General features: G+C 53.1%; 2 protein-coding genes and 1 pseudogene across 8 annotated transcripts; 2 read left to right on the top strand and 1 right to left on the bottom strand.

Moving 5' to 3' along the window:
- Positions 1–707: 707 nt before the first annotated feature.
- GGN (gametogenetin) lies at positions 708–4941 on the bottom strand. Of its 2 annotated transcripts, none has more exons than XM_045570915.1 (3): positions 4718–4941; positions 1925–3887; positions 708–886 (listed from the first exon to the last, which is right to left on the bottom strand). In XM_045570915.1, the coding sequence occupies exon 2, from the start codon at positions 3866–3868 to the stop codon at positions 1931–1933; it is 1938 nt and encodes a 645-aa protein (XP_045426871.1). In that variant the 5' UTR covers positions 3869–3887; positions 4718–4941; the 3' UTR covers positions 708–886; positions 1925–1930. The 2 variants fall into 2 exon arrangements, with proteins under 2 accessions (XP_045426871.1, XP_036264171.1); XM_036408278.1 differs by having other exon boundaries at positions 1935–3887.
- Positions 4942–5146: 205 nt separating this feature from the next.
- Positions 5147–7828, top strand: LOC118702263 (annotated as a pseudogene).
- SPRED3 (sprouty related EVH1 domain containing 3) lies at positions 7424–16982 on the top strand. Of its 6 annotated transcripts, none has more exons than XM_036408297.2 (6): positions 7424–7556; positions 9062–9149; positions 10339–10507; positions 10605–10678; positions 13008–13154; positions 13739–16982. In XM_036408297.2, the coding sequence occupies exons 2-6, from the start codon at positions 9066–9068 to the stop codon at positions 14360–14362; spliced, it is 1098 nt and encodes a 365-aa protein (XP_036264190.1). In that variant the 5' UTR covers positions 7424–7556; positions 9062–9065; the 3' UTR covers positions 14363–16982. The 6 variants fall into 6 exon arrangements, with proteins under 6 accessions (XP_036264190.1, XP_036264188.1, XP_036264193.1 ...); XM_036408295.2 differs by having other exon boundaries at positions 9062–9242; XM_036408300.2 differs by having other exon boundaries at positions 7444–7560.
- The last annotated feature ends 1075 nt before the right edge of the window (positions 16983–18057 follow it).

Below are 18057 nucleotides of genomic sequence, written 5' to 3'. Positions count from 1 at the left end.
GCAGAGGGTATCAGAACTAATGCTCACTGCAGGGTCCTGGTGGCAGTGTGGCCTGGAGGAGCACAGGCCTTGGGTAGAGGAACTGTTGCACCCAGCTGTGGGCACAGGAGTGCTAGGCTAAGGTTCCAGGTACCAGTTTTCTAGTGAAGGGGATGAAGTATCCCAATTTTTAAAATAAGTTTGCAATTAATTAAACCAATTTTTTCAATATGTGAAATGGAACCCTTGTGTGGGATACCACTTTTGAGACCTCTTGAACAAAAGGCATGGGCCTGTCTTGGTTCCTGACCTTCCTGAGCCAGTGCTGGGACTTACAAACTCATACACCCCCCAGCCTCTTTCCTGCCTTGAAATTCTTGAGCTGTTTAAGGCTGAGTCCAAGTCTAGCTGGACTATATGTGGTATTTTCAAGCCTTCCAGAGTCAGTTTCCCCAGCTGTAAAATGGAATGTCCACTCAGCCTGAGTGATTTGTGCTGAACCTTTGAGTTTGGCACGAGATCAGCTCAGAAATGGAGCTGATGGTATTATGGAGAATGAGACCATCTCACCCTGGGCCCCATCAGTCTGGATGGTGGTTGAATGAAACCTCCATTGCAGTTGCTCTGGGTCCAACCTATTTCTAGGATGTGGTGCCTGCATGAAGACTTCTGCCATACCCCAACCCCACTCCAACCTTTTGTAGGTGACTTGAACAGGCAGCTAGACATCTGGTTGTTGGTTATTTTATTGACAAGGAAGGAAGGTAGAGGCCATTGAACAGACTACACTCAGTTGGAATGGGTGGCCTGCAAGTCGAAGTGCTCCAGCCCGGCTACCAGGGAGCCGGCCAACTTGATGGTGGCAACCCAGGATGGCTCTCTCAGGTGGTTGGTGGGCGTGCTCAGCCTAGGATGAAAGTAGATTCAGCACATCTGGCAGTGCAGTGAGGCCTTTCCCCCTTCCAGGCTTCACTTTCTCCATCTCCATGAGGGACCATGTCTGAATACACTATAGGCAGTCTAGGGCAGGGCTGTATCCAGTTAAACTAAATAGGAAAGGGCCCAAGATTTGGCGAGTGTGACATCCCCCACTCTCACTAGCTGAGCTCCAAGGGATCCAGGGCAGAGGGTCTCCTAGTGCAGTGGTCGGCAAACTCAGTCAACAGCTAAATATCACCAGTACAATGATAGAAATTTCTTTTGAGAGCCCAATTTTTTAAACTATATAAGTAGGTACATTGCTATTAACTTAATTAGGGTACTCCTAAGCGGGCCTTTGCTTAAAACTCAAGTGGCCAAAGAGCCACATGTGGCTCGCGAGCTGCAGTTTGCTGACCACTATCCTAGTGATTCAGGATTCTCGGGAGCCAGGGTGACCGATCCTGAAATTCAGTGTCGGGGTAATGATACTGTCTCCCCTGGATCTGAAGACTCAGGAGTAGTCTGCAGCACTAAGATTGGAACTTCAGTGCCCACTGGGTCCTAGAGTCAGAAGTTGCCAGAGGCTGGAGGGAAGAGTGGCAGTCTGATGGGCTAGACCTGGGACTTCCTTTAGAGTCCTGCATTTATCTTTTGGTTCCAGAAAGTCATTTCCCCTCCCGTCCCTGAAGGGCTTGGAACATGGCCCCTCTTGGTATTCTCAGGGACAAGTGTCAAGGCTGAGAAGACTCAGCTGGGACCAGCTTCTCTCCCTGATGGCTCCAGAGAGCAACGAAAGTAACAGGGCCAGGAGTCAGCTTGAAGGGCTGGATACAAAAGGGCTGGGCCAACGTATTCCTTCTTGGAGCCCAGTTGGGTTTGAGTTGCAGCCAAGGAAAAAGTCAAGAGTAACCTGGGGTCATGAGCAAAAGGGCTGAGCGGGACTCTACCCAAGGAAGTTGTGTGTTGGACTTAAAGGGGGTATGTCCTCTCCCTAACTTCCCACTCCCCGCCCCCAACCCCCTACCTTTCCTCACCAGGCAGACACGTTGCGTGGCAGGCGGCGATGGCGTGGCTGGTGGCGGCAGTAACACTTGCAGGGGCAAGAATTAAGCACCTGGAAGGGCGGCCAGTGGCGTCGGGCAGCAGTGTTAGCCGTCCCCGCTGGAGGAGCTCCGCCGCCACCACCACCTCCACCGCTGTCAGTGATGGTAGCTGCAGTCCGTTCACGAGGACGCTCTCCAGGTGCACCATCCTCACGGGTCGCGCCCCGGGCAGCGCGCGGGCCCTTGTTTCTGCGTGTGCGGGTTTTGATGGGCACGGGCGTGGGCGCAGGTGGTGGTGGTTCGGCCTTAATAGGAGCTGGGGTCGGGGCCGGGGCCGGGGCGGGGGCCGGGGCCGGGGCCGGGGCCTGGGCCTGGTCTGCAGCCAAGGCGAGGGGCGCGGCGGTAGCCTGGGCGGACTCCAAGTGGCCTGAGCCTGGGTTTGGTGGGAGCGCCGCAAACAGTGGCCTTGGCTGGAGAACTGGGGGCTGCGGTATGGGCTGCGGCGCCAGAGGCGGTGTGGGCGGTGGCGTGGGCGGTGGCGGAGGCGGTAGCAGCTCCTGTTGGCCCGGAGGCCTGGGGCGCACCGGCTCTCCATTGGTGGGCGCTGGGAAGATGAACATAGGCGGTGCAAGCAAAGCGGGTGCGGGCCTCCGGGGCCCGGGAGCTGGGTGCGTCTGCCCTGGCGGAGGCTGCAAGGAGCCCCAGGGACCTGAGAACGCGGCTGCGCGCCGTCTGGGGGCCCCGATGCCTCCGCCTGCCCCGTTGAAGCGGAAGTGGCGTTCAGGGCCATCGGGAGGGTTCACCCAGTCAAATTTGGGTTTGGAGCCTGGGAAGGTGGTGTAGGGTGGTGGCGGAAGGGCCCGGGCGTGGGACGCAGGCACGGAGGGGGGTCCAGAACACCCCTCGCCGTCTCCATTACCGCCCTCTGCTTCCTGGGTCACCCGAGGGGCCTCTCCAGGGGAGCGAGCGGCCCCGGGAGCCAGGGGCCCTTGCTTCAGGACCTCGGCATAAGAGATGGCGCTCGAGGCAGTGGAGAAGAGTCCCCTGCCTCCACTGCCCCCTAGCGAGACTTTGGCGACTAAGGAACTCGATGCTGCCGCTGGGGACAAAGGAGGCCCCGACTTGAAGGTGACTTTACACAGCAGACTCAGGCCGGACTCGGAGGCCACCGGCCGGGCCATTTCACCCTCGCCTGCTTGGGCAGGAGCTCCGCCGCCGGCCCTGCCGGCTGCCTGGCGCTCACTGCTGCAAGGGACCTGGTTTTCTATGGGGGCTGTGGCCAGTGTGGCCAGAGCAGAACTTATTTTGTGGTCCGGGGTCTGCTGGTCGGAAGGGGGCGGTGGTGACATCTTTCGCGGCTCCAAGGATGCGGGAGTCAGGGATGGGGCCCTCGGGACTGGATCGGGGTCCTCTTCCGTTCGTGGCAGAGGCGGCGGCGGCGGCGGCCGCGGCGGCGGCGGCGGCGGCGGTGGTGGCGGCGGCGGCAGCAGTGGGCGGAGGCTCGGAGGGTCGCCCTGGCCGCGATGGCTTGCTTCCAGTAGACCACGGATCCGAGGCACCGGAGTGCCTGTGGATTTTCGCCACTTGGACGGCGTGGGCAACATGGTGCCCACGGGGGGTGGGGATGGTGTGGAGACCGCGGCCGCAGCCGGCTCCTCTGCAGGGGGTATCACTGGCGAGGGCAGTTCTAAGGGCAGGGGCAGGGGTGAGGGTGAGGCCTGGGACTCCGGGGGTACCAGAAGTCCCTGGGGCGCTGAGCTGCTGGGGAACCAGACGCCCAGCCCGCGAGCCAGGCGTACGGCAGGGGAGGAGGGGGTCACCTCGGGCTCTGCCAAGGATGTCCGGCGGGAATCGGAAGAGCGGTCCGAGGCCTGCTCTTTTCGGGAGCCCCCGCCCGCGGACGGCTCCGACTGCACGTTCCCCATTTCTGACGGAGGTCGGAGACTGTGGTCAGAAAAACTTGCATCAGTCTGTCTGCCAGGACTGTGGGGACCGGATGAAACTGGCTGTACTTGGTCCACTCAAGCACCAGTCTCTAGACGCATTCGTGTTCCCTGACTCACGACGTTCACGCCTTCTTCCCCATGGCCCCATACAGCTGCTGTGTACACACAGGCTCCATCCTTACTTTAATGAGGTTCCATCCCTAATGCCTTGCCTGGCCCCTCAGCTCACATCCCTACACTTTGGCCACCTCCTAGGTCTTCAGGCTCCAAGACACAGGTCTTGCCCGTTTTTCTCTCTCAGGCCACATCACTCATGATGGTTGTGCTCAGTAGCCTATAAGGTCTACAGGTTCAAGCTTCTCTCCCTGCACAGTAACCTCACCCCCCAATTGTCTGGAATAGGGCCTCCTCAACACCGACTCCGGCCTGACCCCGCCTCCACCTAACAAATTCCAGGTGTTCTAGTAATGCTCAGCCCTCAGTCCTCACCTCTAATCCTCTGACATATCTCTCTCTCTCTCTCTCTCTCTCTCTCTCTCTCTCTCTCTCTCTCTCTCTCTCTCTCTCTCTCTCTCTCTCTCTCTCTCTCTCTCTCTCTCTCTCTCTCTCTCTCTCTCTCTCTCTCTCTCTCTCTCTCTCTCTCTCTCTCTCTCTCTCTCTCTCTCTCTCTCTCTAGATCATTTGGGGCCTGCCTTCTATCCAAGCAGCGGCAGCGCTTCAGGCCTCACTCCTAAACTCTTTCCTGCTCGGGTTCTACCACTGGCCTCAATACTCAGGCCCCACCCCTTCCCCCAAGTTCTGCCCTTGGCCCAGAGGTTCCCCACTCACCGATTTCTCCTGCCCACCAAAGTTCACACCACGGCCCCCTGGGCCCAGGGCAGGGCGGGGAACGGCCGTAGAAGAAAATAACCGAAAAGAACGGCGATGCGGGTGAAGGCAAGTGGGCGAGACAGCTAGGGCGGACCCCGAGATCTAGGCCACGCCCCCTGGTTCGAGGCCACGCCCTCCTGTTAGCTTGAAACTGGCCTCTCAAGAACCTGGATCTCCTTTGGAAATACTCGGGGGTCTTCCCTACTCCTAGGCCTGGAGTTCCAAGCCCCACCCCTTTAGGACGTTTTCCTTAGCCCCGCCCCTTTGCAATACCCCGCCGTCCCATTAGTCCGTCTCCCTAAGGCCCACCCTTTAGGAACACTGCCTCGTAGCTCCTCTCTTGGATCTCTCATGCGCCCCTTCCCCAAAGCAATTTACTCCAGGTCTCCTTCACTACGCCCTCCACCGCGGCAGCGGACACCTAGCGAGCCAAGCTGCCTCAGCTGCGAGCGGAGCGGCCGGACGGCCCCCCCAGGAGTCACTAGATCACCTCTTCCCGCGGCCTCGCCATGGCGACCTACGGACAGAGCTGCGCGCGGCTAATGTGTATTCCTCCATCATATGCTGACCTTGGCAAAGCTGCCAGAGATGTTTTCAACAAAGGATTTGGTTTTGGGTTGGTGAAACTGGACTGGAAAACAAAGTCATGCAGTGGCGTGGAATTCTCAACATCTGGTTCATTTAATACAGGCACTGGTAAAGTTACTGGGACCTTATAAATGGTGTGAGTATGGTCTGACTTTCACAGAGAAATGGAACACTGATAACACCCTGGGAACAGAAATAGCAATTGAAGACCAGATTTGTCAAGGTTTGAAACTGACATTTGATACCATCTTTTACCAAACACGGGGGGAAAAAGTGGTAAAATCAAGTCTCTGACAAGAGGGAATGTATAAACCTTGGATGTGATGTTGACTTTGATTTTGCTGGACCTGCAATCCATAGTTCAGCTGTCTTTGGTTACGAAGGCTGGCTTGCTGGATACCAGATGACCTTTGACAGTGCCAAATCAAAACTTACAAGGAATAGCCAAAACCGGTTTGGCTCAGTGGGTAGAGCGTCAGCCTGCAGACTGAAAGGTCCCAGGTTTGATTCTGGTCAAGGGCATGTATCTTGGTTGACGGCACATCCCCAGTAGGGGGTGTGCAAGAGGCAACTGGTCGATGTTTCTGTCTCATCGATGTTTCTAGCTCTCTATCCCTCTCCCTTCCTCTCTGTAAAAAATCAATAAAATATATATTTTTTAAAAACTTACAAGGAATAACTTTGCAGTGGGCTATAGGACTGGGAACTTTCAGCTGCACACTAATATCAATGATGGGACAGAATTTGGAGGCTCTAAACCTTGCTTGGACTTCGGATACCAATTTCTCTCGCTTTGGTATTGCAGCTAAATATCAGTTGGATCCCACTGCTTCCATTTCTGCAAAAGTCAACAACTCAGTTTATTTGGAATGGGCTATACTCAGACTCTGAGGCCTGGTGTGAAGCTTACACTGCCTGCCCTGGTAGATAGGAAGAGCATTAATGCTGGTGGCCACAAACGGGCTTGCCCTGGAGTTGTTGGCAGTCTTCCTAAAGGAGGCTTAATCCAGCTGAAAGCAATCTCTGGGAATGGATATCAGAAGATTTGGCCTTAATATATTTCCAGTGTAGCCAAAACCGGTTTGGCTCAGTGGATAGAGCATCGGCCTGCAGACTGATAGGTCCCAGGTTGGATTCCGGTCAAGGGCATGTATCTTGGTTGCGGGCACATCCCCAGTAGGGGTGTGCAAGAGGCAACTGATTGATGATTCTCTCTCATCGATGTTTCTAACCCTCTACTCTCTATCCCTCTCTCTTCCTCTCGGTAAAAAAATCAATAATATATATTATATATATATATATATATATATATATATATATATATATATATATATATATATATATATTTCCAGTGTGACCAGCAGGTTTTTTCCCCTTCAAGAAGGTGATCAAAACAGGATGAGCTAAACAAGAGCTGTGTTTTAAATATGTATATAGACAGTTACTTATTAGCTGATTTCTAGTTGAATTGGTTATCTAGTTACCAATGCGGCAGTCCTGCAGTCACCTATACATTATTTAATGTATTTAACTGTTAAATGAGCTACCCACCAATAATGAAATAGACCTTTATGAAAACTGTAAACACACACACACACACACACAAAAAAAAAAAAAAAAAACAACAACAACAACACAATTTACTCCTAAACTCACAAGACCCTCTCTGTCCATTGCCCGCCCAGAAGGCCCATTCACATGGACTGGCCCTTCTCCAAGACAGTACTCACTTGTCTGCGCCTTGGGCGTCCTGTCTCTCCTTTCCCGGGGCCTCAGACCTCGCCCCCTAGTGAATGCTCCCTTCTCGCCCCAAGCCTTTCAAATGCGGCAGCACTTAGCCCCTTCCGTCTAGTACCCAAAGCGTAGACCCTCGCTCTTTAGAACGCTGAGACCAGGCCATGTCCCGGACCCCTTCCCCACATCCTTAGGCGCTCATGGGTGGGAAAGGAGGGTATCCTTCCTAGATCCTGAGAAAATAGGAGCTCAGGCTGTTCCCAGTAGCTGGTGCCGGGCTCTAGGACCCAGCGGGCAAGTACTCCCGCCTGGCGTTTACACCACCCCAAGCCTCCCCCTCCCCCTTCCTCCCCCCTCGCCCCGGCTCCCGGAGCCGTCTCTAGCGCCACCGGAGCAAGCGAGGGAGCCGGAGCGAAAAGAAGGAGGAGGAGGAGGCCACGTCGCCGCCGCTCGGAGCCCGGCCGGAGCCTCCCAGGCAGGTGCCGAGGAGGGTGAGGGGGCGAGGGCTGTCCTGGTGTGGGGACGACCTGCACCGCGTTGCGCCTCCTGCCCCCCGGGGCGTCCCCAGATCCTGGCTGGAAGAACAAGGGGGTGGGGGCTCCTAAACTGCGCGGCAGCCATTTGGGGTAGCAGTCTCCATTCGGGGGGGCCTGGACTTCCTCCATTCATAAAATTCTGTACAGGACCCTCACCATTGAGAAGCTGTGGGACCACTCCTCCCGGGAAACAGATGTGTGGAGAGCATAGAGCACCCAGAAATCCCGGCGTCCCTTCCAAGCGAGGCCCTGCAGGGGACCCCTGCCCTTTTTCTCTGCTTCACCTGTTGTCCGGGGAGGCGGGCAGACAAAGGAAGCAGTGTCACGTGACTGCTCATTCACAAAATCCCATCCCATTGAGTAAAGGGGGCTGGGGGCGCTGGCGGCTTTGCGGCCGCCCCTACCCCTATTGAAGGGCTGGGGAAACCGGTAGTCTGCTAGTGGGGGAAAGGGCCAGAGTTCGCTGCATGGGTCCCTAAGTCTGGGACGCCAGGGTCCCTGCACTAGGTGATAGTGAGGGGCAGAGGGCTAAGTCTCCTGAGCTGGGGGGGAGGGGGTATGGGAGAGGGGGGCGCGAGGTAAGATGGTTTTGAAGGATGCTGGGGCGGGGAGAAGGAGGGATCAACTCCCACCTCCTTCCCCCGCCAATATCTCCCCTTCGCCTTCCCCCCTTCGCCTTCCCGTGGCCAGGGCCTGAGGGTGCAGGCTTGCTTTTTTGTTTTGTTTTTGTGAATGAAATGCTCTCTGGATGTGTTTCTGTCGCCAGTTTCTGGCTTCCTCTGCCTCCATCTCCTTGCCGGCCTCTTTCTGGTCATTTCTGGTTCTCTCGCTGACCATCTCCCGATGCTGGGTGACTCAGTGAACTTTGCATCCGGTCTCATTCATAAATGCGGGAAGGAGGGGGAGGGGCGGGGAGAGCCCAGTGGCCTGAACGCAGCGTGCAGAGGCAGTGAAGGGGGGACTGGAGCTGACTTGATGGGCTCTAAGAAAATACGTATGCGCAGGCACCCAGCTGTGAGGGGGAAGAATGGGTGGGGCTGTGGGTATGAGTAGGAGCGGAGAGAAGGGAAGAGATGGAGTTGATGGGTATGAGCAGGAGGGGGAAGGGAAGTGGAAACCCAAGGCTGTGGGGGTCCGGATGAGAAAGATGGGGAGAGGGAGAAAAGGGGTATGGAAAGAAAAGGTAGATATGGAGAAGGCAGGGAGGGGAGAAAATAGATGGCACGAGGAAGAAAGAAGCCATGCTGGAAAAAGGGGGTAGGGAGAGAAAGTGGGCACTGGGAAGAAGCTGGAAATGGAAGGTAAGCTGAGTATCAAAGGTGAAAGTTGCAATGGATCCAGATGTGAGAAATGAAGAGGGGAGATGAAGGGTTCGTGAGACATCGAAATGTGAGAACAGGATTGGAGTTCACTGACCATGTTATCCCTGTCCCCCCACCTCCAGGTACATGGTTCGGGTCCGAGCTGTGGTGATGGCCCGAGATGACTCCAGTGGGGGCTGGCTGCCTGTGGGGGGCGGGGGCCTCAGCCAGGTGAGCTTATGTCGGGTCCAAGGGGCCAGGCCCGAGGGGGGGACCCGCCAGGGGCACTACGTCATCCACGGGGAGCGACTCCGGGACCAGAAAGTGAGCCACCCTGGGGCACGGGACTAGGGTGGGGGCCTGGGAAAATAGGGAAATGGGCCTGGGAGTGCAGAGGTGAAGTCAGGTCATCTCCAAGCCTGGGAATCAAACCTGAGTATGGGATGGAATTTGGAAGTGGATATCTGTCCTATGGGTAAAAGTTGGGAGTTTTGGGAACACTTGGAGTATTCGGCAGGTCTTGTCCACTGCCATTGCCTGATGGACTATCATAGCAGCCTCCTCACTGCTCTCCTTGCCCTGCTCCTTCCCCCACCTCAGTGTGTACCACTGGGGCTCTGCTAACACATCACTCAGGTCACATCCCTCCTCTGCTTACAACCTCTCACTGCTCCATCTTGTTCTCACCGCAGTGCCCTATACTCTTGGCCCCTATCTGCCCTAAATCCCTGGAGGCATCTGGTGGGGGACTAACTGGAAATGTTAAATAGGGCTTGCAACCCTACGTTTGGGTTCAGCAGACATATTCTGGGCACGATAGGGAAGAACAGTGTTAAAGTTTCAGTTAGGGGTGTAGTAGAAAGATCTAGATGATTTGCAAAGGCTTGGGGGAAGGGTTGCATTTCAGGGGAGGGGCCAGAAGGGGATTTGAAATGGTGTGAAAGAATATAATGATGTTGGGCAAGGATATAAGGAATTATCTAGGGTGTTACCAGCATGTGTTGGGTAATTTGTGGGAGTTTGATAAGAATTTGGGGGTAGTGTTTTGGGAGATTATCAGGGCATTGATAAGGGATTAACTAATATTTTGAGGAGTTTAATAAAGTTTGGGGAATACTATTGAGTCAGAAGGAAGGATATTTGATTATCAGAAATGAACTAATTTTTTGAGGCATTCAATAAGATTTGGGATTCCTATTGGGATATCAGAAGGGGGAAATTGGAAAAAGGGATCAGGGGGCTTGGGGGAAATATTGAAGTATCAGACATCTGCTCGATGAAATTGGGGAGTGATATTGATCAGGGTTCAGGGGTACACCTAGGATAGAGAAATGAGGTCTGGGGCACGCAGAGAAGCTGGGTGGAGGAGAAGTCCTGCACATGTCTGGAAGAGGTGTCTGACCTGCTCCTCCTGCCCTAGACCACCTTGGAATGTACCCTGAGGCCAGGCTTGGTTTACAACAAGGTGAACCCCATCTTCCACCACTGGAGCTTGGGTGACTGCAAGTTTGGGCTGACATTTCAGAGTCCTGCAGAAGCTGATGAGTTCCAGAGGAGCCTGCTGGAAGCACTGGCAGCACTGGGTCAAGGTGAGTAGTAGAGGTGGTGGGCACTGGGGGCTGGGGTGAAGGGGTGGGAGAAGTTGGGGTACATGGAACTCATTCTCTGCTTCTCTCCCTGTCCCAGGCTCACTCACTCCCTCCTCCTCTTCTTCCTCCTCCCCTTCCCAGGACACTGCAGAGACCCCCTGCCCTCTGACGGTGAGTTCCCAGGACCAGCTCTGCTGGAAGGGCAGGGCTTTGTTTCTGTTCTACAACCATTATTGAGCACCTACTGTATATCAGGCATCATGCCACAAGCTAGGGACAGAAATATCAGGTCAACTCTATCCCACATATTCTAATTTCTGTTCTATCATGATAGAACATATTCACACATTCATTCAAGGGTATTTACTGACCAACTTTAATTAGCAGTGTTTTAGGCACTGAGGATACATCACTGAACAAAACAAAGTCCTTTTCCTCGTGGAGCTTCTCTTCTAGTGTGGAAAGGCAGATTAAAAAAAAAAAAAGATAAACTATAAAATGAATAAATATTAAAAGTAAATATATGAACAAATTAATGACAAGTCCATCCTTTTAGTGTCTCAGGGTACAAACCTTGAAGTCAACCTCGACGCCTCTCCTTTTTTATGCCTTTTCTATCAGCAAATATTGGTTTCACTTTCAAAATGATCAGACTCTGTCTCCAATCTGGTAACTGCCCAACCTTATCTCCTAACTAGACCATCCCACCAGCTTCTCATTGTCAACGCCTTCACCCCCCAAAAACAAAACAAAACAACAAAACAAAACAAAACACACCTCTTCCTGAACACAACCAGAGGGACCCTATTGATTATCTAAGTCAGATTATGGCCATCCCCCACTCAGAACCCTCCCCAGGGCTCCATCTCACTCAGGGTAAAGGACAAAGTCCTTACAGTGGTACTTAAAATCTACACCATCCGGCCCCCTCTTTTTCTCCCTCTTCCCCACTCTGTTTCAGCCACACATTGCCTCACTGTTACTCCAAAAGGGTAGGCACATTTCTGTCTCGGAGCCTTTGCACTGGCTGGTCCATCTGTCTTTGGACATTCTTTCCTAAATTTACACATGGCTCATTTCCTTATATTTTTCAGGACTTTACACACATCGCCTTCTCACTGAGGCCCTCCCTGAAGAACCTGTTAAATTGCAATATCCTAATGCTCCTTATTCTGTTCTAATTTTCCCCCAACTTCTAAAATTTGTATGTATTTTCTTTCCCAATAGACAATTTTCTTATCTTTTAATTTACTGTCATTCTTCCATGCTAAAATGTCAGCTCCTAGAGGGCAAGGATCTTTTGTTGCTTTCTTGCAGCATCTCCAAGACTTAAAACAGGGCCCGGTAGATACAATAAAGTGCAGTAAAGATGTGTCAAATAAATTTATTGAATCAATAAATGCCCAGAATGTCCAATGTGATTTAGCATTTGCTGGGAACAGTGAGAGTTGCTTGAGACACTGAGGAACAAAACTGGTTCTCTGGCCCTTGCTGGTTTGGCTCAGTGGATAAGGCATTGACCTGTGAACTTAAGGGTCCTAGGTTCGATTCTGGTCAAGGGCGTGCAGGAGGCAGCTGATCAATGATTCTCATCATTGATGTTTCTATCTCTCCCTCTCTGAAATCAATAAAAATATTTAAAACACACACACAAACAAACAAACAAACAAAAAAACACAAAAAAATGGTTCTCTGGGCAGACCAGTAATGGGAGATTCAGGTGGGTCTACAAAAAACACATAGATAGTTCTTGGTTATTGAGTGCTTACTCAGGAAAGGTGGTGTGCCTTCTATGCCTCATCTCACATCTCTACAAGAGCCTATTTGAGCCTGCCATGTTGTGGGTGTTCAATGAATGGCTATTGAAGATAGTAAACAGATGACTTAGGAATGACTCTCAAGTTACAGAAAGGAAACTGAGAGTCCGAGAAGTGATGATTCAGCTTGTAAAGGATAGAGCTTGGTCTGGGTGGGAAAGAAGGAATTGTAGGTGGATGAAACTGCCCCAATAAAGGTGTGGTGGAGAACATGAGGCAGGAGGGCAGCTGGCTGGCCAAGAGAGAAGGTTTCTGAGAAGGGAGAAAGATTATTTGATGTTATGTAGGTTCATGAGCTGAGCAGGTAAAAAGGATGGGGGGGGGGGGCATGCACCCGTGTGTGTGTGTGTGTGTGTGTGTGTGTGTGTGTGTGTGTATAAATAACAATGATAACCATTTCTAGCTCTTCCTGAACTTCAGGCATGTATTATGCCCTTAACAGTGGAACTTAACCACAGCCTTAAGAATAGACACTATTATAATCCTAATTTTACAAAGGAAGAAGCTGAGGCTCAAAGAGATTAGCTCATTTGCTGGAGGCCACACAGCTAGTCAGAGGGGGGTAGAGTGGTTTGAACCCTGGCCTGGCTGGCCACAGAGCCCTCTCTGGAGGGGAGGGGGTCTATGTGAGGGCATCAGCTGGGTTGTGCCTATCTAGCTCTGAGGCTACCAATCTTCCCCAGTCCCATGTGGACAGCGACTCCTCCTCCAGTCACAGCCGCCAGGAGACCCCTCCCACCACCACTGCTGCAGCCCCCCAGGTCACCGAGGAGTCAGCTTCCAGCTTCCGGCCAACCACGCCACCCCAGCATCGATGCTCCTCCACTCAGGTGCGCCCTTCAATCCCCAGCAGAAGTCTGGGGCACCTCATGGGGGGCCGGAGTCCTGAAGTGGGCAGGAACTGAGGCTTTAGATGGGCAAGAAACCACAAACACACTAGGGTGGTTGACTGGAGTTCATGGTGGGATAGGGTGGAATTTGAAAGTCTGGGATCGTTGGAGGGTTGGGTGAGGGTTTCTAGCGTCTCCTGCGCTCCTGGAAATTAGTTCTGGGCTCCAGAGGGGTTTGGTGGACGACTTGGGCCATGAATTATTCTAGTATTAGGGGGTTGCTCTTGGATTTTGAGAGAGCACAGGACGGGAGCCTGGACTACTGGGCTCTTAAGGTGTGGGCTTGGTGCCTGGATTCTTCTGTCTGTTCCTAAATTTCCTCTGACCCTGAGAGAGGAGTGGGGCTAGGGGTTTGGAAGACTGCTGGACTCAGACCAGGTCCCAGGACAGGATCCTCCGGTGAATGAACCCTGTGGAGAAGTCTTTGAATTCTCAGGTTTTCTGAGACTAGACTGGATTGTGATTGTGATGGGATGTCAGGGATCACAAACCCCACTAATGGGTTCTGTCTCTTCATCCCACAGAGCTATCCTCCGCTTCTACCGTTCACAGGATTTCCGGAGCCCTCAGAGGCCCTGGCCGGGGCTGGGGGGCTGGGTTGGGGCAGCCGCGGTTATGAGGATTACAGGCGCGCCGGACTGCCCTCGCCCCTCACCCTGTCCACCTGCGTTGTTCGTTTTGCCAAGACTGGCGCGTTGAGGGGTGCAGCCCTGGGGCCCCCAGCCGCCCTACCTGCTCCTCTCCCAGAGGCTGGACCTCCCGCACCAGCCAAGGCCTCCCCGGAGGCGGAGGAGGCTGCACGCTGCGTGCACTGCCGCGCGCTCTTCCGCCGCAGAGCAGATGGGCGTGGTGGCCGCTGTGCCGAGGCCCCGGACCCGGGTCACCTGCTGGTGCGCCGTCTCAGCTGCCTGTGGTGTGCAGAGAGCTTGCTCTACCACTGCCTGTCGGATGCCGAAGGCGACTTCTCGGACCCATGTGCCTGCGAGCCGGGCCATCCGCGCCCTGCTGCGCGCTGGGCCGCGCTGGCTGCACTTTCCCTGGCGGTGCCCTGCCTCTGCTGCTATGCGCCCCTGCGTGCCTGCCACTGGGCTGCAGCACGATGTGGCTGTGCGGGCTGCGGAGGTCGCCACGAGGAGGCCGTGCGGTGAGGATGGCCTGGTGGACCCAAAATTGAGGGTCCAGGACCCCGGGCTCCGTTTGGAACCCAAATCTAAACTTAGGCACACCTGGAACTTGAAGCTCGAGTTTAAATTGAGAGACCCCAGATCTGGAACCTGGACTCCAAATCTAGGACTGAGGGATCCCAGGCCCAGCTTCAGTGAGCTGTCTGCCTAAGTCTTAGGCATGCTGAGTTCTGGCATCCTTATCCTGCTGTTCCCCTCCCGCTGTGACCTAGACTGAGGCGACTAGCCATCCCAGCTCTACACCTCAGGGCACACAGGGCCCTGGCAGAGGCAGGGCCCCGAACCCTGACTGAATGCAGATTACAGCCCCAAAGAGTAAGGAGTTTCGAATACCTGACCCTGCCTGTATACAATTATTCCCACATCTTGAGAATCACCCCAAATGATTCCTGAATGCTCATCTAAATTGGGGCACCCATATTTGAGGTGTTCTAGCCCTAGGACCCCTAAGACACCAAACCCTCTTAAGATGCCCTGGGTTCGAGGATATGCCCAAATAGATGTTCTCTGACCAAAATGGCTTGGGATACTAATCTTATAGCCTCATCTTTTCTCCCCCTTCCCTCCTCCATCCCCCAGTCCAGACATCAGATTCCAAGATACTCTGAGATTCAGAGATCAAAGACAGCTGCAGACAACCTGCCCCTCCCAACCTCCCCAGCCAATGCTTCCAGAAGCTTTGAATCTCATATAGGACACTGAGGTGCCTAGTACTTTCAGATTAGGACTGAAGGCCACCAACACCTCAGGACCCAAGACACTGGTACCAAATCCTTAGATAGCCCTCTTGGACTTAGGTTTCAAATCCCAGAATGTCCTGGAATCTTTGGCTTCTTTGTACCCACAGATTCCCCAAGGCTGGAAGCCCGGCTCCCAGAGGATGGGCTGTTCATAACAACCCTGACCTTGGTCCCCAGCTTAGAGTGACCCCAAGGTGCCACTGACCTTTCAAATTCAGGGCTCAAGCCTACATAGCATTGGGATTATCACAGACCTGAGATCTTGGTCCCTTTATACCAGAGGGAGATTTGAGGTGCCCCAGGACCCCAGCACCCTCAGATCTGATTTCTTTGAACTCAAACTTCTCTAGTCTGATATTCCCTGTGATCTGCTGTCCCTTGAATTCTGCTATCCATAGGTCCTTGAGACCCCCAAGATCCCAGGCTATGGCATTCTGGAATTCTAGTTCCAAAGTCATTCTCTTCCCCCACCCCCTGTATGTTCCCAGCAAACCACATAACTATCTTTATCCTGGGGGGGTGGGGAGACCACCATTGTGAACTGTTTTTGGGTTCTAGGACCACTGAGTTCCTCTATTCTCAGCATTTCCATAGGTGATTGTGCAGGCTATTCACTGACCAAAGGCACCTGGCTACTGTGGTGAGGTGGCTGGGATTCACCTCACACTGCTCTTGGAGGAAGGTGTGCCTTTTTCTAAGCTGCACAAAGGCACATTTGGGGCCAGCTATGGCTCTGCTGGTGCACACACATACTCTCCAGCCCTCCAGGCTCTTCCCCAAGCCCAATCTTGAGTCCCGGTCCTAGTCCAAGCTTTTAGTGTTTCACCCTCCATTAACCCTTTCTCTTACATCTCAGAGTTGAAGGTTGCTTCAGAAGTTTGAAAGCCTGTTTCATGGCCCCCTGAGATTCCTGTTCAGGGGAAAGGGGATGCCAAAGTTTCTTTTCCTTGAGTGGAATGGGACTTCAGGATCCCTCAAATCTGATAGCCTAAATAGGGATGAGGGGACCGAAGTCTTGGAGCAACACCATCTTAAATCAGTATATGGGCTTGGGTCCTGCATCTGGTGAACTTATCTTTCTTCAATACCTAGACTTGGGTGGCATGGTTTAAGAACTAGGTCAGGGAGCCTAGAGAGATAGAGCTTTCTGTCACTTCTTTTAAATGATTAACTATTTCTTACATCTGAACCTGTGAGATTCAGCTCTCCCAACCAGACTCTGGGATGGGTAAGAAAAAAAGAGGGTGTCCCTCTCATCCCCATTCTACCCAACTCTCATCACTGTTAGACCCACCAGAGCTGAGACAGAGGCACTGGGGGCTGGGGCACCCTGGGTCCCCATCCCCCTTTCTCCAGTCCCTCCCTTCAGTGATGAGCAGGGGAAAGCTCCATTCTTAACCTACCTCGTTTTGGGGAGGGGTGGGACAGGGGACCAGATGCTGTAAGGTACTGTGGGATCTACATGAAACGGTGGGGGGCTGGTGTGAAGATCCCCCAACACCACCTTGTCAAGGTCTCCCAGTCCTGCGCCCTGATGATACCTCTGATCCATGAATTCTCTTCATCACCCCAAAATTGGGTGCATGGAGGGCTGATCTTGGGACCCAGGAAGACCTCACACCCTGGAGCCCAGGCCTAATTTCCCAGCTGCTTGCCCCTCAGATTGGATACTTGGCCCCTAGATTTAGGGGAGGTACCCTGACATTTATTTTCCTGATTTGATTCCAAGCCAGTCTGTGACCTCAATATTGTTACTGAAGTGGTGAGGGAGCCAAAGACCCAGCCTTGTCATCGGAGGAGGGGGCATGATATTCACTCCAAGAAATGTCTTCAACAAAGTCTCAGCCTGTGTTTTTATTTGCATTGATGTGCCCCATCCACTCACCTTCCTGAACTGTCAAACCAGTCTCCTACCCAGTTCTCTTCTTCGTATCCGTTAGTCCCAAGCAGACGCTTAGCTGAGTTTATACATTCCACCAAATGCACTTATTGAGCACCCATTATATGCCACGTCCTGTTTTAGGCTCTGGAGAGAAAGCAGTGAACAGAACATAAAAATGTCCCACAAGCTGCTTATGAACTTTATAGGGAATGGACATGTAAGAAACGATATGTACTGTGGGGAAAACGTGGAGATGAGGGATGAAGTCAGTAGTAGCCAGGGTGATTAGGTTAGGCCTCACTGTTGAGCATCTGAATAGAGCCCTGAGAGATGTCTTCTGGAAGAACTCTGCAAGTAAAAGAAGGGTCAGTAGAAGGCGCCGGGAAGAGCATGTCTGGAAGTCAGGGAAACTAAGGGAGCTGGAGTATCTGGAGGGGAGAAAGCAAGGAGGAGGTTACTTAGGAGATGAGGGCGGATCTGTGGGGACTTGCAAGCCATTGCAAGGACTTTGGTGTTCACCCTGGGTGAGAGGAAGCTATAGGAAGCTCCAAACATTGGGGGGGGGGGGGGGAGGCTGTGAGCTGACTTAGGTGTTCACAGGTTGCCTCTGGGGAACAGACATTGGGAAGGGAGGTAGGGAGGAGGCTGATGTGATGGTCCTGGGGAGACGATGGTGCAGAGGACCAGGGTGAGAGCAGTGGAGGTGGGGAGAAGTGTTTTGAAGGTAGAGTTCACAAATTTAGATATGGGGTTTGCTATAAAGAGAGAAGTCAAGGTTATGATTCCTGGATTTTGGCTTGGGCAATTTTTAATGTCTTATTAGGGTTAACGAAGGCCTCCTGAATACCCATTTTTGAGGTAGACAGGACTAAGGTGGAGCCAGATTAAGGGTAGGTAGGCTCTGCCCCTGAGGAGGAAATTCTGGCCTTTGTTCTTGCCTGAGGCTAAACACCTAGGCCACCCCTGCTCCCAGCAGAATTAAACTAGGAACTACTGGAGATCAGAATAAAGAGACGGTAAAAGATTAAATCTGGACC

The sequence above is a fragment of the Pipistrellus kuhlii genome, unplaced genomic scaffold, assembly GCF_014108245.1.
Source record: "Pipistrellus kuhlii isolate mPipKuh1 unplaced genomic scaffold, mPipKuh1.p scaffold_m20_p_38, whole genome shotgun sequence".
NCBI lineage: Eukaryota > Metazoa > Chordata > Mammalia > Chiroptera > Vespertilionidae > Pipistrellus > Pipistrellus kuhlii.
The sequence above is the reverse complement of the archived record's forward strand: the minus strand, read 5'-3'. Positions and strand labels throughout refer to the sequence as shown.

Bases quoted from the DNA above. Each gene is read 5' to 3' on its own strand.
- GGN (XM_036408278.1), bottom strand. From the start codon at position 3,868: ATGGGGAACGTGCAGTCGGAGCCGTCCGCGGGCGGGGGCTCCCGAAAA. The intron at 887-1,934 runs GTGAGGAAAGGT...CTTTCATCCTAG, and splicing joins CCACGCAACGTGTCTGCCTG to GCTGAGCACGCCCACCAACC.
- SPRED3 (XM_036408295.2), top strand. From the start codon at position 9,066: ATGGTTCGGGTCCGAGCTGTGGTGATGGCCCGAGATGACTCCAGTGGG. The intron at 9,243-10,338 runs GTGAGCCACCCT...CTCCTGCCCTAG, and splicing joins AGCGACTCCGGGACCAGAAA to ACCACCTTGGAATGTACCCT. The intron at 10,508-10,604 runs GTGAGTAGTAGA...TCCCTGTCCCAG, and splicing joins ACTGGCAGCACTGGGTCAAG to GCTCACTCACTCCCTCCTCC.